General features: G+C 35.7%; 1 protein-coding gene across 2 annotated transcripts; it reads left to right on the forward strand.

The window, feature by feature from the left end:
* The first annotated feature begins 9,046 nt into the window (after nucleotides 1-9,046).
* On the forward strand, nucleotides 9,047-13,479 carry LOC117634281 (zinc finger CCCH domain-containing protein 30-like). Of its 2 annotated transcripts, none has more exons than XM_034368314.1 (2): nucleotides 9,047-9,363; nucleotides 10,621-13,479. In XM_034368314.1, exon 2 carries the CDS (start codon nucleotides 10,732-10,734, stop codon nucleotides 12,841-12,843), a length of 2,112 nt encoding a protein of 703 aa, XP_034224205.1. In that variant the 5' UTR covers nucleotides 9,047-9,363; nucleotides 10,621-10,731; the 3' UTR covers nucleotides 12,844-13,479. The 2 variants fall into 2 exon arrangements, with proteins under 2 accessions (XP_034224205.1, XP_034224206.1); XM_034368315.1 differs by having other exon boundaries at nucleotides 9,137-9,550.
* Nucleotides 13,480-16,131: the final 2,652 nt, after the last annotated feature.

Genomic DNA, 16,131 nt, shown 5'->3' on the forward strand with positions numbered 1-16,131 from the left:
GTGCCAACATATAGAGCATAGAGCCGGCCAAATTTCCATGTCATATTCCTACTGAAAAATTGAGGGGTTTATTAAGAGTATTTTTGGCATTTGGCCTACCCACCAAATTAACAGGTCCTTTTCTTTTGCGGGGGCATCTTTGTTTGGTCTCTTTGTTGATGGATTTGGCCGATTTAGAGACAAATTAAAAGGGAGCGATCTTAGCCCTACAAAACCCAAATCTCCAAAGTAAATTTCGGGACCATATTCTTATCTATAACAAATCACAAATGCAAGTGAAAGTCGCTTTCACGTCCACATCTCATAACCGAGGAAGCACATAGAGACATCTTAATTACCAATTGGATAATAAAATCTAATGAAATAGTGTATTTGATAAATTTATTATTAAAAAAAATTTATTTATTGTAGTACCCCATAAAACTATGGTCAAATCTCACTTTACCATTTGAAAGTTGAAGTGGCCCACTTTACCCCATTGACCGATGTTTTGCATCTCAATTTACCTTACACTGTAGTCAGTCAAAAACTCTGTTAAAAACGTTGACGTGGCATGTATAGGACCCACAAGTTTGTTGAATTGGATGCTACGTAGGTGTCATGTGTAAAAAAATTAAGAGAAATATTCTTTTCTTTTAAAAAACTTACTCAATTATTAATACTAAAAGAAAAATAACCATAAAAATATAGAGAAACAAAAAAAAAAAAAAAATTAACAGGAAATTTAAAAAACTAATAGCACCATCTTCTCCACCATCGCCACTAAAAAATCTCCTCCTTCACCCCACCCCCTCCCTTCGTACCTAGCCAACCTTTTATTTTTATCTAGTTTATATAAAATCATATCCATAAAATGTGGTCTCTTTGTAATAAGGAATTGCCTTAAAATATTGCCCATGATTGTTGTGATTTTGATGATGGTGAGGAGGATACTGGTGTAATAGGCTCGGCTGAGAGGAGAGGGCCTCTATCCTAACGTCTCCCCACCTCAAGACAACCTCTCTATTTCTCTTCAAATCGGACGAGACCGAAACTCCAGATTCACCGAGGACTCAACCCAATCACCATTCTAGATCCGTCACGGATTGAATCTAACCGCAATACCATATCCAACCCTTAAATACCAAGGCCATGCCATTGTCTTATTTACCAAGCTTTTTGTCAATTTTTGTAACTTACAATTGTCTTCATTAATGTAGTCTCAAAACTTAGGGATTAGCTTGGGACAAAAAACAAATTAAGGATGAAAAGTGAAAGAACTACAATAATTTAGGGGGAGAAATCTGTAATATAAATCTGGATGGGGACCCTAAGACCCTGTGAGGTTATGGTTCTTATTCATGCTCTAGAAGCTCCTTATTCTTAGGGTCTTTTTTTTAACTGGATTCAAAGGTGGAGAAGGGTAAAACTCGATCTAAGATAAATAAAGGTTGTATATAACCTCACAAGATTTCCCAAATGTAAAATCCTCTTAAACCTCACATGCATATGCTTAATTTCATTCCAAGTTAGCTACCAAAAAGAATAGTAGTAGTGATAAAAGAAGAGATAAAATCACAAGTACTTTTTTTTATAGGACTTCTTCACTTTGTTTCAAATCTTTTTCCTCTATTTGGATGAAGGAAAATAATTCGGGATTTAGCTAAAAGTCTGGAAATAAAGAGAAGAAATTGATATTTCTATTGTTTGGCAACATAAAGACGGAACTTAATAAATGACAAGCGGAAAAAATAGTGGAAATTGGGGATCAAGATTATGGAGTTTATTTTCCTCCAAAAGATATGTCATTTCACAATTGCTATTGAGCGGGAATTCGTTTCACAAACGAATTTGTAATTTCTATCATTTACAAAATTCAACATACATAAATTCAAACACTAAAATTATCAATTGCCAAAAATTTAAACGATGGAGATCTAAATTATGTCATTTTAGAATTTTATGCAGTTTTTAATTCCTTCATCCAAATAGAAAGTAGTTAATTTGGGAGGTATCTGATAACCAGTCAAGTATGAATAGAGGAAACGAAGAAGAAAACTAAAAAGGTTTTGGATTTCTTTTTATTGATTCTCTCTATTGATCCCATACAATATTAGCTGACTTGTTATAAAGAAGTGAAGCCCACATAGATAAAGCTAGAGGGTATTAGTCAAAAGATGGAATAATGATGTTGGGAAGAAATCATTATGTCTCCCTTAAAAGCCATTTGCTTTGCCTATAAATAGGCATTATATTTGCTTGTAAACACACACGAATGAGAGAAGAGAATAGAGTGAGAGTCAGAGAGAAGAGAAAGAGTGAAGTCTATCTAAGGAGAAATTCTATCAGTGTAAACACCACAAAGAGAAATATAATTACACTCCCAATATTACAGTGGTACTTCTCATACTCCGATTATTCTAGTTTTATAACATGACTCAATATTTATAGAGTTTTTAGGTTTTGCATAATACATGAGCTGTCAAAGACTTAAGCTCTAAGATAATTAACGAACTCACTTAACTAACTGATAGCTGGCACACCAGCTTCAAACTACTTGGCTAAACTTAATATAACTCTAACATCCCCCCTCAAGCTAAGCTGGCCGGCCCAGCTTTAGATTGGAGCAGTGTTGCAAAAAGACTGGACTGTGAAGCCCCTTGGTGAGCATATCAGCCACATGTTCTTGTGTAGGCACATATTGAACATAAATCATGAAGGAAGTTGAGGTTCCATCCCAAAATCAATTGGCAATGGGGAGAGTAGCCCAACTCCTTACAAGCCCTTGCTAGATTTCACAACTTTCCAATGTGTGACTCTTTACCTTCACATTCTCACACGCCCCCACACGTGTGGCGAATTTTCAAGCCTAACACGTGGACAACACATTTTGAGTGACGTGGAGCTAGCATATCCAAGAAAGATGCACTGACAAGTTCTAGGCTGCAACTTGTTATCATTATAAGGTCTAAGATATGGAAACACAGCAGACCCAAAAACCCGTAAGGACTGTAACTCATGTGGTATCTGAAACAATTTTAGATAAGAGGAACAAAATCCCAACTCCTTATAAGCCCTTGCTAGGTTTCTCAACTTTCCAATGTGGGACTCTTTACCTTCACATTCTCACACGCCCTCGCACATGTAGTGAATTTTCAAGCCTAACACCTGGACAACATATTTTGGATAACGTGGAGCACGTGTGGCCGTTGGGCTTTCACATGTGGGCAACCAGGCTCTGATACCATGATAACCAGTCACGTATGAATAGAGGAAATGAAGAAGAAAATTAAAAAGGTTTTGGATTTCTTTTTATTGATTCTCTCTATTGATCCCATACAATATTAGCTGACTCAATATTTATAGAGTTTTTAGGTTTTGCAGAATACATGAGCTGTCAAAGACTTAAGCTCTAAGCTAATTAACAAACTCACTTAACTAACTGACAGCTAGCACACCAGCTTCAGACTACTTGGCTAAACTTAATATAACTCTAACAGTATCATGAAACTGAGGTATTAAAAACTAGCTATAATCGAAATATCGAGTATCAAAAAGCAAAAGATTTGATGTTAGTAATAATGATAGAAATTGTAAATACAAAACTTGAAAATTTTAATAGGAAATTAAATATTAACCCAAAATTTCAATCATTTATTGGGGAAAGCCCATGGATTTTTTAAAGATCAATTTGGACCCATTTATGGGTTTATTTCAACATTATCGAATTTGTAATTTCTATCATTAAAAAAATCAACATCATCACAACCATTAATTCAAATTAGGGTTTAGGGATTTCTCATATTCTCATTGAAATGGGGTTTTACGTGATGATTTGCTAGGGGTTTGTAAGATATCTATAAATGTTTAATATTTCATTGTTGTATTTTTTTCATTATTAATACCGATCATTCAATTCAATATCATTTGGACCTGATTGGATTGGATTTAAACATCTAATATGATTGTATCAGATTGAAAAAATCTTGATTCAGATTGAAAAAATCACAATCCAAGGATGAAGATTGACTAAATTGTATTAGTTTTGAACCGACATACACCCTTAACTTATTGATTGCAAACATGATTTTTTTTAATACAATTGATAGTCGAAACTATAAGGGGGAGGGGGCTTCTCAAACACACGGTTAAGATGTCATAGGAGTTTGAACTTGAGACAACTAGTCTGTAAATCAATGCCGTTTTCTACTAGGCTAGACTACAAACATGATTTAGCTAAATTAGAAGGATATTAGATAAATATGGTTCTAATCAATGATCTCCACATAATGTTATATTAATTAGGACTAATTACATATCAAGTATTGTGTCATTATTTAGATCCCCCGGTCAACCCCCTAAAAAAACAGAGTATTATATCTTCAGTGGTTTTGTAGGGACATACTATTATTTCATAATGGTCCAAACCTTGTACACACAAAAAAGTGAGACAGGGTAATGGAAAAAGGATTCCATTTTTCAATAAAACATAGTACTAGAAAAATAAACCAAATAAAGTCTCGAGAAAAAGAGAAAATTTAGTTTTAGATAAAGGTAAATTTTGACATTTATATTCTTTACTTCATCTAAAGTTGAGAAAAAATTTTATTTTAATTTATAAATTCGAGAAAAATTATGAAAAATAAAACATTGAGATTTATTTTCGTGAAAAATGTTTGCACCATGTTTGACATAAGAAAAATGTTGCATAAGTAAATTATTTTTTAATATATACGTTTCAATTTATGGAGATATTATAGAATACTACGGTAGTACGGTCATGTAGTATATCTTATACACATGTTATAATATACGGAGATATTTATAAATACTATTCCCTAAAAGGAGGGAAAATAAATTATATCGTCTATCTAAATTATAACGCGTATACAATAGTACCACGTGATCATACTACCGTAGTATTCTATAATTTCTCCAATTTGTGAGGGACTTAGACACGTACATAAAGTCCTAGGTCTAGCTCATGGGCTCATTTTTTTACTTTCATTTTTAGTATTTAATTTTTGTTGACCGAACAAATATAATAAAAAATAAAAAATTGTTTATCCAACGAGAAAGATTTCCTCCAAAGCACGTGAAGCCGATAAGTTTGTACTACGAACTCAAAAAGGCGAATCCCCGCATACTGCCCTCACATGCGACATCCAAATAATTCTGTACTCCGATCCCCTCTACCACGTCAGCACCATGATCATACTCGGACGCAACGTTGCGGTCCGAATATCACACCCCAAATATTTTCCCTATTCATTTTCTCAATTTCTTTCACTTTGTTACTTAGTCAAGTGAGGCGGCTCAAAGGAATATTTGTTTTTCTGTTTCCATGGAACCCTTTTAATGAAAATAATAATTACGAACAAATATTAGAAAGAAAAAAAAAATTCCTTTTGTTAAAAGTCTTGTATGTTATATTGTTGCATTGTTGATATGAATTATTAATAAGATAAATATTTTTTTTATCATGAATTATTGTCCCATTAATAATTTGATAATATGAGAATTTCAATGCGAAAAGCCACCTTAGATTTAGGGGTACACGTTCACCCTTATGCCCAAGGTGGTCCTCGCAAATTTTTAACCAAGTTTATAAACGTTAAGCAAATTTTCTGAAGTTTTGGTGTGTATCTATACCCAAGAACTCAATTTTCACTATGTATATATTTTTCTTTGTTGGCTGGTTAGGATTAGGTGGTCAATTTAGTTTTGATTCAGATGGGATTCTTCTTCTGCCCTAAATGATCCGCGCAAGTAGGAGTACAAGTCACCAAAGAGGTACTAGTGTATCACCAACCAACCAACTCTATCCGAAGTCTTAGTCAGAGGTTGAGCAAATAAGTGTTTGAGAAAGCAAATGGACAGAGTTTCTAGGAGAAGAGAAGTTATTATCCTTGTTTGAATGTAGGTGGAGGGTATTTATAAGATAAGGAAGGGGAGCAAATATCCCTAATTCCATGTTTTGTAAAAGTCGAGTCATGCCTTTATCATGATGAGGAGGTGTGTGCTTAGGCATGGGATGCTTCATCATGGTGAGAGATTATCATGATATTATTGGGACATTATCATACAAATATAACCTCAAATTATATTCTTCCCAATATTAAAACATGTCTTAAATTCAAATCATTTATAAGGAGGCCCTCATTTTAAGCTAGGTAAGGACACTATGATATTGTCACACCCCAAATTATATATACTTATTTATTTATTTATAGTTTTAATCTTGTTAACATAATACTAGTGAAACATTCAGCAATAATAAAAACGATTTGATTATTTAAAAAAAAAAATAGAGAAGGTGGAAGAAGTATACTTGTTCAGTGTATCAATTAACCAAAAAAATTCAACTTTTTTATTTATCATTTTCAATTAATATTAAAGATAATTCTAGGTTTTTTTTACATTAAAAATTTATTATTGTTTTATTTAATTTTTTTTCAACATACATTAGCAAAACTACACTTGAAAAATATTATTATTCTCAAATTGTAATATCATATACGTTTTCACTGGTTTTATTCCTTGAATTTGTTTTCAAATTAATCTACCAAACAAATTCTCGAATCCTAAAAATGCAAATTTGTTTTCTCGTTCTCATTCTCTGAAAATATTCTCAAAAAACGTTACCAGACGAGCCCTTATTTACCAAACATGAGAATGCAATTTCAAATTCATTCTCAAACTCCTAAACCTTGAATCAAACAACCATTTGGCTCAAAAAGTTCAATTTGTGAACCGAACGGGCCCTTAGTTCTTATTTTAAAGGAAGGGTAGTTATTGTGAGGATCTTTTTGCTCCAAAAAATTATTATTGTTCTTTTTGAATTCTTGTTTCATACATTCCTCCATTATAAGAAGAACTTGCATGTCACGGGGATAACATTATTTTGTTGTCCTTATCCAATCACGCTCTATCATGTGAAATCTTTATCTCGCATAGTGGAACGTAACTGATTGAAAACAGCAAAAGAGAGTTATCTCTTGACATACAAGTTTTTCTCCTTCATGACTTTCTTATCTTTCTCATCATCCACTTTCCATCATTTTTTACATAGATAACAAAAACACACACACACAAAGTCAAATGGGCTCATAATTATTTGATTATCTTCATGACAATTTTGTTTTGAAAACATTTTCTATTGAGATATGCGATAATAAACTAAACTTATACACACTACACAAATGCTAGGATTTGAACTCATGAACTTTCCTAGGGAGCAATTGCTCCACACCACTTCATGGCAATTTTAATATTTATCAAAATAAATATACTTTGTATTATTTGATGGGAATTTAATAACTAAACATTTTTTCTATAAAAGAAGCCACACGGTTTTAAATTTTATTAAAATTTTTTATCATACAAATTTTATTAAGTTTTTAATTTTTTTTTGGCTTTTTATCACAAATGGTCCATGAGATTTGCGAAATTATCACATTTCATACTTTTATGTTTTTTTTGTGACATTAATTGTCTAGGTTAGGTTACTTTTTGTACATCAATTTGGTCCCTACTGTTAACTTTTTTTTTTTTTGGGAGGACATTTTTCTATTGAGAGGGGCGATAGCATACTAAACTCACACACACTACATGGATGCTAGGATTTGAACTTAGGACCTTGCCTGATGGAGTAAATATTCCAAACTACTACACTAGTGAGTCCTTTTGCAGTTAACTTCTATCCAATTTTTTGTTAAATTACTTGAGTGGAACATATGTGGACCCCTACACACTAATAAAATGACAACATGTGGATTTAAGTAAAATATTTTAAACTTTAAATAATTAAAATAAAATAAAAATATGATTGCCCTCTTCCTCTCTCCTCTCTTTCTCCCATCCCTCACCCCTTCTTCCCCACCCAATTTCCACGCAGCACCACCCCCCAACTCAATTTGCATTTCCACGCAGCCCCTTGTCCCTCTATGTCGGTACAATAGCCAGACTATTGGAGAAATAAAACAGAGGGGAGACAAATAAATGTGAAAAATGGAGTAAATTTTAGGTGGCAAAGTGAAATTCAAAATGAGTTTAAGATGGTATATCAAAAAATAAACCTTCCTTTTTATGCGTGTAAGTTTGAAAGAAAATTGAAAACGTAGACCCTTTTAATCTTTATATATAAACATAATTTAGAGGATTATAATTTATTTTAACTTTAAATAATTTACTTAAGGGTGAAGAATAATTTTATTAATAGTTAATTTTGTTTTTGCCTTTTCGTTTCTTTATGTTTTGTGTGTCGTTGGTGCTCCATGCTTTTTTGCCACCAAGGTGCTTCCATGCCTTTTTCCTTCCCCCTTGTGATTTGACAAAACAATTAACCAAAATTGACTCGTGCCTTAAGTCCGCTCCCGTACGCTCGCAACCAGCGCTCCGAACCTCCCTAATTGGCGGACGCCAGTTCTCATTTCATTCCAGTTTAATCCACTTCGCTCCCGCGCGTGCGTCCTCACCGGCTACTCCGGTCACCTTAATTCCTTTTAAAACTCACCTAACCGGTAACCCCTCCAACCTTTCCACCTTCCAAACCGGTTTCCAAGGAGTTATAAAATTCGTGTAAGAATTCATTAAGAGTCTCTATTCTCTGCTTCCAGAACCACCGTCCTGGATTACGTGTCAGAAATCTAATGGTTATTGAGTGGACAGCTACCCATTTGGATAAGGCCATGTCATGTTCTGCACGGTTTTTGCGTATGACTTGATGCACGGGATTTTCTGGAGAGACAATTTAAGTTTCATGTAGGGTGAATTTAGGTTGAATTTCTATGACATTTGACCGAAAGACAAAGGTTAAATTATTACAACAGAGCTTCGGCTCCTGTATTTATATTCCATTTTACCCACGTAACATCATCTAATCAGAGTCCGCCACGTAGAGATCCGTGAGAACCCAAGTTTCCGAGAATATCCCTATCTTTTCCTAAAATGGTGGACATGTCCAGAGTGGCCTGACGTGGCGCGATATAAGTGGAAATTAAAGAAATTGCATTCAAACAGTGACTCTCTCAGTGCGCTTTGGCTTTCTTTAATTTTCTTTTGCTGGTATTGGATAGGCGATTTTATCAAAGCCCAAAAAAAGAAATAAAGAAATAAAGAAGAACACAGAATTCTTTAATTTTTTATTTAATTTTTAAAAAAATACTTTTTAAATTTTTATTTCCATGAGAGAGATGGAAGAAGAGAAACAAAGCTCGCTTTAATATTTTCTTTCATTCTCTCTCTTGTGCTCAGAAAGCAGAGGAGGAAAATTTCTCGGAGTCCAAACAGTTTCTTGAGAAGTAACCAGAAGCAGCTCTAGATCTGCGTCACTGTCACAGAGCCTCAATGGTGCTTTCCTTGCTTTCTTAGCTGGAAGATTTGGTAAGATTCGCTTCGATCACAAAGCTTACCTTATACACCGCCTATATACACAAATACATACAGACATATATGTATATATACTCACTCTGAGACTGTCTTAAGACTTGGGCTTGCTCTCTTTCTGTACTGTCTTCTGCTCTTGATCTTGGAAATGGCGAGACTCTCTCTCTATCTCCCTGGATGTTGTGTACGTATGCTTTTGATGTTCGACTGCGATTACTTGTTATTTGAAGCTATCAGCTTGAGGAAATGAGAAGTTCTCATAAATTTATTTTTTCTCTCTCTCAAGTTTACATTTTTTGGGAAAATTAGTTTTGAATGGATTTCAAGAAGATCATTACTGCGATTGTTGCTGATTTGATCCTCAGGATCTGATTATGAATTTTATTTTGATTTTATTTTCGTTGTGTTGTTTTCATTTGGGAATGATATAGTACAGTCTTTTTGAGTTTGACTTTGGTTTTTGTGCTCACAGATCTATTTGAAGTTTTCTTAACCTCTGTGTAATTGCTGGGAAATAAGTGGGGGTGATAATGAAATTGCAAAGGATGCAATTTGTCTTCAGGTTTTTTGTGGGCTTTTCATTTCCTCTCAAAGATATTATTCAATAACAAAACGTTATTATACAAAGCGTTGTTGAATGTTATTGTTTCTGATAAAATAACCCGGATTTATGAATCTTAATTTCTTTTTTGTTTTCAAATATTTTCTTCGTATCCAACCAGAGATTAATTTCTTGAATTTTCTTCTTCATTTTCTGTTTTTTGTAATTATGTGTGTCTTGCTTGATTGCCATCAATTTTACAATCTATGATGTCTCTCATATTCAACTCTTTTTTTTTTTTTTTGGTTCTGTTTGCTTTCTTGGAGACTGTGTATGTAGGAAAGTGAAAGTCCTTAAGAGAGGGAACCATTATCACGCACTTTTTTCCATTAGCTCTTGCTTTTGACGAAAACCAAACTTAGCATGAGCTAATCTAATTCTTAGATTATTTAGTTCCCTTATGACATTTTTACTTGTGTCTGATAAATCCACTAAACTTGTTTTTCTTCTTCCAAAATATGTTATTTGTTCGTCTCTTTTTCTAAATCAAAATTTGTAAGTGGGTGTTGTCTCTGAAGAGGCATATGTGGAACTCATTATTGTTTGGATTATTCTAGTATGGTTTTGGTGAGGACCTTTAGTGCTTATATATGTATGTGTAAATATGACTTTGATGGTTACTCATAGTTTAATTCTGTGATTGTTATTTTCAGCTGGCCTCCCAGCAAATGAAAGAATGTGCTAGGGATCAGAGCGGCTAAAACCCACTTCCTCTCCAGAAGCATCTCATATATCTGTTGACGAAAATAGACCTCAACACAGCCATGAATAATCACTTGACAGTTGAAACTGAAGATACTTTTGCCAGCTTACTTGAGCTTGCTGCAAACAATGACATTGAGAGCTTCAAAAGATCGATTGAACGGGACCCTTCTGCCATTGATGAGATTGGTTTATGGTATTGTCGTCAGAAGGGCTCAAAGCAGATGGTTAATGAGCAGAGAACCCCTTTAATGGTTGCCGCTATATATGGCAGCATTGATGTGATAAAGCTTATTCTTTCTCTCTCTGATGCTGATGTAAATCGCGCCTGTGGGCTTGATAGGAGCACTGCTCTTCACTGTGCTGCCTCAGGTGGGGCTGAGAATGCTGTGGATGTTGTGAGGCTGCTTTTAGCGGCTGGTGCTGATCCCAATTTGGTTGATGCTAATGGTCATCGTCCTGTTGAAGTTATAGTTGTTCCTCCTAGGCTACAGAATGTGAGATTAGCTCTAGAAGAACTCCTTATGATTAATGGTTCTGCTGGTGAACAGATTCTAACGGTCTCAACAAGAACCCTACATTCAAGTTCTCCTCCTCTTTCAGCTTCCCCAGAAAATGGGTCTCCATCTGCTTTAGATTTCACTTGTTCTCCAACAAAGTCGAAGTTCTACAATCTTCCTGTCTCTTCTGCGTCAGAGAAGAAGGAATATCCTGTTGATCCTTCTCTCCCAGACATCAAGAACAGCATTTATTCAACTGATGAGTTTCGGATGTATTCATTCAAGGTGAGGCCTTGTTCACGTGCATACTCCCATGATTGGACTGAGTGCCCTTTTGTCCATCCAGGGGAAAATGCACGCAGAAGGGATCCTAGGAAGTTTCATTATAGCTGTGTTCCTTGCCCTGATTTCCGGAAGGGGGCTTGTAGACGTGGAGATATGTGTGAATATGCTCATGGGGTTTTTGAGTGCTGGCTACACCCAGCTCAGTATCGAACCCGACTTTGCAAAGATGGTACAAGTTGTGCAAGGAGGGTCTGCTTTTTTGCCCACACTGCAGAGGAACTCAGGCCATTATATGTCTCTACTGGTTCTGCTGTTCCCTCTCCTCGCTCGAGCACTTCTGGTGCTTCAGCCATGGATTTTGCTGCTGCAATGAGCCTCTTGCCTGGTTCCCCATCATCAGTTAATGTCATGTCTCCTTCACCATTTACTCCACCCATGTCCCCATCTGCCAATGGCATGTCACACTCATCTCTAGCTTGGCCCCAACCTAATGTCCCAGCTTTGCATCTCCCAGGCAGCAATCTTCAGTCTAGTCGCTTGAGATCTTCCCTCTGTGCAAGAGATATGCCAACCAATGATTATGATATAATGCCAGAGTTCGATATGCAGCAACAACAGCTCCTAAATGAGTTTTCTTGCCTCTCCCAACCATCTATGAGTTCTAATTCACTTAACCGTTCTGGCCGGTTGAAAACCCTAACCCCCTCAAATCTTGACGATCTCTTCTCTGCTGAGAGCTTATCACCCCGGTACTCTGATCAATCATTGCAGTCAGGTGTTTTCTCTCCAACTCACAAATCAGCTGTTCTTAATCAATTTCAGCAGCAGCAGAGCATGCTTTCACCAATCCATACAAACTTTTCCCCCAAGAGTGTTGATCACCCTCTATTGCAGGCCTCTTACGGGGTCCCATCCTCTGGGAGGATGTCTCCACGCAATGTGGAACCAATCTCACCGATGGGCTCTCGGGTTTCCATGCTAGCTCAACGGGAGAAGCAACAACAGTTTCGTAGCCTTAGTTCACGGGAACTCGGCTCCAACTCAGCTTCCAATGTTGGTTCCCCTGTAAATTGTTGGTCAAAATGGGGATCCTCCAATGGAAAACCAGATTGGGCAGTTACTACAGATGAATTGGGTAAGCTCCGCAGATCATCTTCTTTTGAGCTTCTGCACAATGGAGAGGAGCCAGATCTATCATGGGTTCAGTCACTTGTTAAAGAATCTCCTACTGAAATCAAAGAAAAGCTAACACCGATCTCGGGTGTTACAGCCACTGGATCTTCCAGTGAGGGTTCAAATGCAAACTCCCAAAGGGAATCGGTTGATCATGCTGTTTTGGGAGCATGGATTGACCAAATGCATCTGGATCTTGTGGCTCAGCAGAACTGAAACAATGTTCAGTTAGTCCCAAGGTAGTTAACAGGAAGGTTTTGGTAAATAACATAATGGCTTTTTTTCCAGATTTTGTTGGTGGGTGGTGTTGAAGGTAGCAGAAACATGGATGAAAGCAATTGCAGAAAGTCACTTGAAGAAAATTCATTTCACCATTCATTGTTACAGAAGTTAGAAAGAGTAAGCATACCTCTGGGTTATACTCAAAAAGATGGAACCCAGTCTAGGTGTCATTTTGCTTCCAAATATTTTCAAATTTTAGGTTTATATGATCATCATTTTTTCTTCTATGATGAGCAACATGTTCTATGAATATGGAACTCAAAATCCTATGGCTGTTTCCTGTTCCTTTTATTCATTATCAACTTCAGTACAAATTAGGGTGGGGTGGTCATTCTATTATCTTCTTAAAGATTTCTTCATAATATGGGCCTGGACCTCTGGTCCATTTTTGGGGATTGGAAAGGTTGTTGCTTCTGATGTGTTCTAATGTAATTTTACAATATGGTAACTGCTAGTGCCAGTTACCAAGGGATAAAGAGGAAGATGGAGAAATTATGAAACCTTCCGTAATGTAACATTCAATTTTACTGCTATTGGTATTCTAATACTTATATTTTCATTATTTTGTCACATCGTATTGTTCTTTTATCGTTTATTCTGTTATGTTAATTTTATTCTATTTCTCTCCTATTGGTATTGGTTTTGGTTTAGTGGCTTATTAGGATAGCATTAACATGAGAAGGTAGGTGGGGTTTGGTGGATTCCAAATCATGGTGGTGGGATTTGAGATTGTGTGGGATGTGGATGGTGAAAAAGAAAAAGATATTGGATATGGATTCTCTCAATCCTTGTCGAATTTTATCAGATGCCGTGTTAAATTGTGTATGCCTCTTGTTATAGGAGTTGCATTGTTCGTGTGAGTAAATTTTCTTTTAGCCTGATATAGTGTGAGGAATGAGTATCAAACATTAGCTATTCTGTTGCTCTTTTCTTTTTCTCTTTTGCTGAAATTAGCGAATGTTAGAGGCATGTCATGGTCAGTCTCATACGTGAGTCCGGGTGTTTCCTGACCATTGATGCATGTGGAGCTTCCAATGCGTTAACGGTCAGATTTATCTAGCGGGTTATTTTTTATGCCAAGAAAAACAAAGTGATTGCCACTTGGAACCAGTTTTTATCCTGTTGCTTGTATTGGCATTTTCTACTAGGTTTTTGGTGCTGTCATCGTATACTCCGTTGAAACTGAAAGGTCCATATTATATGATGTTGATGTTTAGATATTATTTATCTATACGAAGGTGACTATACATTACATTCCTTTATGTCAGGTCCTTTTTCTGTTAACTCAGGTATTCTCTATAAAGGAGAAGAAAAATGGTTACCAAACAAATAAAAGAAAATAAGAGAAAAGAAAAAGGGTGACCAAACAAATAAAAGAAGAGAAAAATTAGGATGCAAGTTTGGTGGAATTTTGCTCATTTTTGTGCCCTCTTTCTCCACTAGAAATGAAGTAAATGGCTCCTGGCCGCAAAGTTGAGCCAGAAACTAATTAAAAAACAAGAAAAAGAAACAGTTGAAAGAGACTGAGGAGGAAAATGTTAGAAATATTTCATCCACTTTCGGTGCGTGGATTGATTGGGACATTTCCTGGTTTTTTGTTATTGAGGTTTTTAGTAGCCAAGCGCCATGCGCCATGCAAAGCTATTGTGGACTTTTTAAATGGTGTATGCAATGTAGTCAAACAAAAACAAAGTGGGTGAGCTTTGATTATTAATTTTTCAATACAACCATAGTGTAAGTTGCTTTAAATTAATCTAATTTAGGAGGAGGGGGATTCGAACTTGAGTGTAAGGGGGTGAACTAACTGGCTTAACACACGTATGCAAAAAAGGATGAACCCTCTACCCTATAATTATATCATAAATGGAGTAGTTTTTTCTTGTTATGTCGTCAATTACTAATTTAATACAAAAATCAATTGAAACTATGTCTTAATAGTTGATTCCGATTGGTGTTTGGAAGAAGTACATACACCGAATGTTGTATGTTGGGAACAATATACTCGTTATAATTTAGGCTTAAATATCAAAATGGCTATTTGGTCAATTTAATTTTCATATTTTTAATTTGACCTATTTGATCCTTGTGTTTCACTCTGTCAACAAATTTTGTCAATTATGTTAAATTATTATTAAAAATTTATTAAAGTCTAACAAATTAATTAAAAAATTTAATTGTTTATAAAAAAAAAAAGAAGTACTAATTCCAGTTTACAAATAAGAAAACTGAAATTAGTAATTTGAGCAAGGATCAAAACTGGATGAATGCCCTAAAAAAGCCAGGCAGGTTATCATTGTTTCATTTCTCTTCAAAGTTGAGAGCTCCAATTGTCCATTTTCACGTTAGACCTGTTCAGAGGCTAAGAACTGCACCCTCTGTAGCTCAAACCAGAAAAAGTACTTCTTCAAAGTCGTTCCTTTGCTCATCTACAAAAACATATAAAAAAATCCAGGCTAATCGAAGCAGTATAGCTCAAACTGACTGTGAGTGCAAGCTGTTCATCTCTGCCTAGTATTCTGCTGTAGGCAAGGATTTGGCCTTGCATGTCAGTTTCCAGTGCTCGTTTCACAAATCTTCCTTCACAAAAGTTGTTCCTCAGGTCGAGAACTCTAACATATCCAAAACTCAGAGCAATTGGACTTCTGTAAACATCCGAAATCGTGTCCAAGGTGAGACTGGTCATCTTTTCTTGCATTATGCTCTAGAGTACCGATATTCACTCTTGCATGTCGATTTTCCTTGCTCAGATGACAAGGCTTCCTTCATAAGAGTTGCTCAGAGTTGTGCTCTCTGCAACATATCCAAATATCGTGGCCATCCAGCCACTGTACCTCTCTCGGCAGTGGTATAACCAAAACAACCTCTTCCTTGTTTTCAAGTGTTGAATTGGTTGTTTGTTCTCCTTGGGAGCTTAGCTGAGGATTGAGATAAGGTTTTGAGATGATTTTATTGGTGGAACTTTGTTTTAGAGTTTATGTTCATGAGATTTTTTTGGATTTTTCAGTTTGATACAAAGTTAATTTGAGCTTTATTGAGGAATACATAAGATAGGTTGTCTAATAAATTGGATTAGAGGTTGAGTTTGGAAAATGAAATTCTGGATTTTGGGCCTTGGAACTCACCGGATTTTGGGCCTATTTTCAGCACATGGGAAGTAATTAAAGATTTTGGGCCAATTGGCTTGGGCTCAGTACATTGGCAAAAATAATGAGACTAGGTCAA

This window comes from Prunus dulcis, chromosome 7 (genome assembly GCF_902201215.1).
Source record: "Prunus dulcis chromosome 7, ALMONDv2, whole genome shotgun sequence".
Classification (NCBI taxonomy): Eukaryota; Viridiplantae; Streptophyta; class Magnoliopsida; order Rosales; family Rosaceae; genus Prunus; species Prunus dulcis.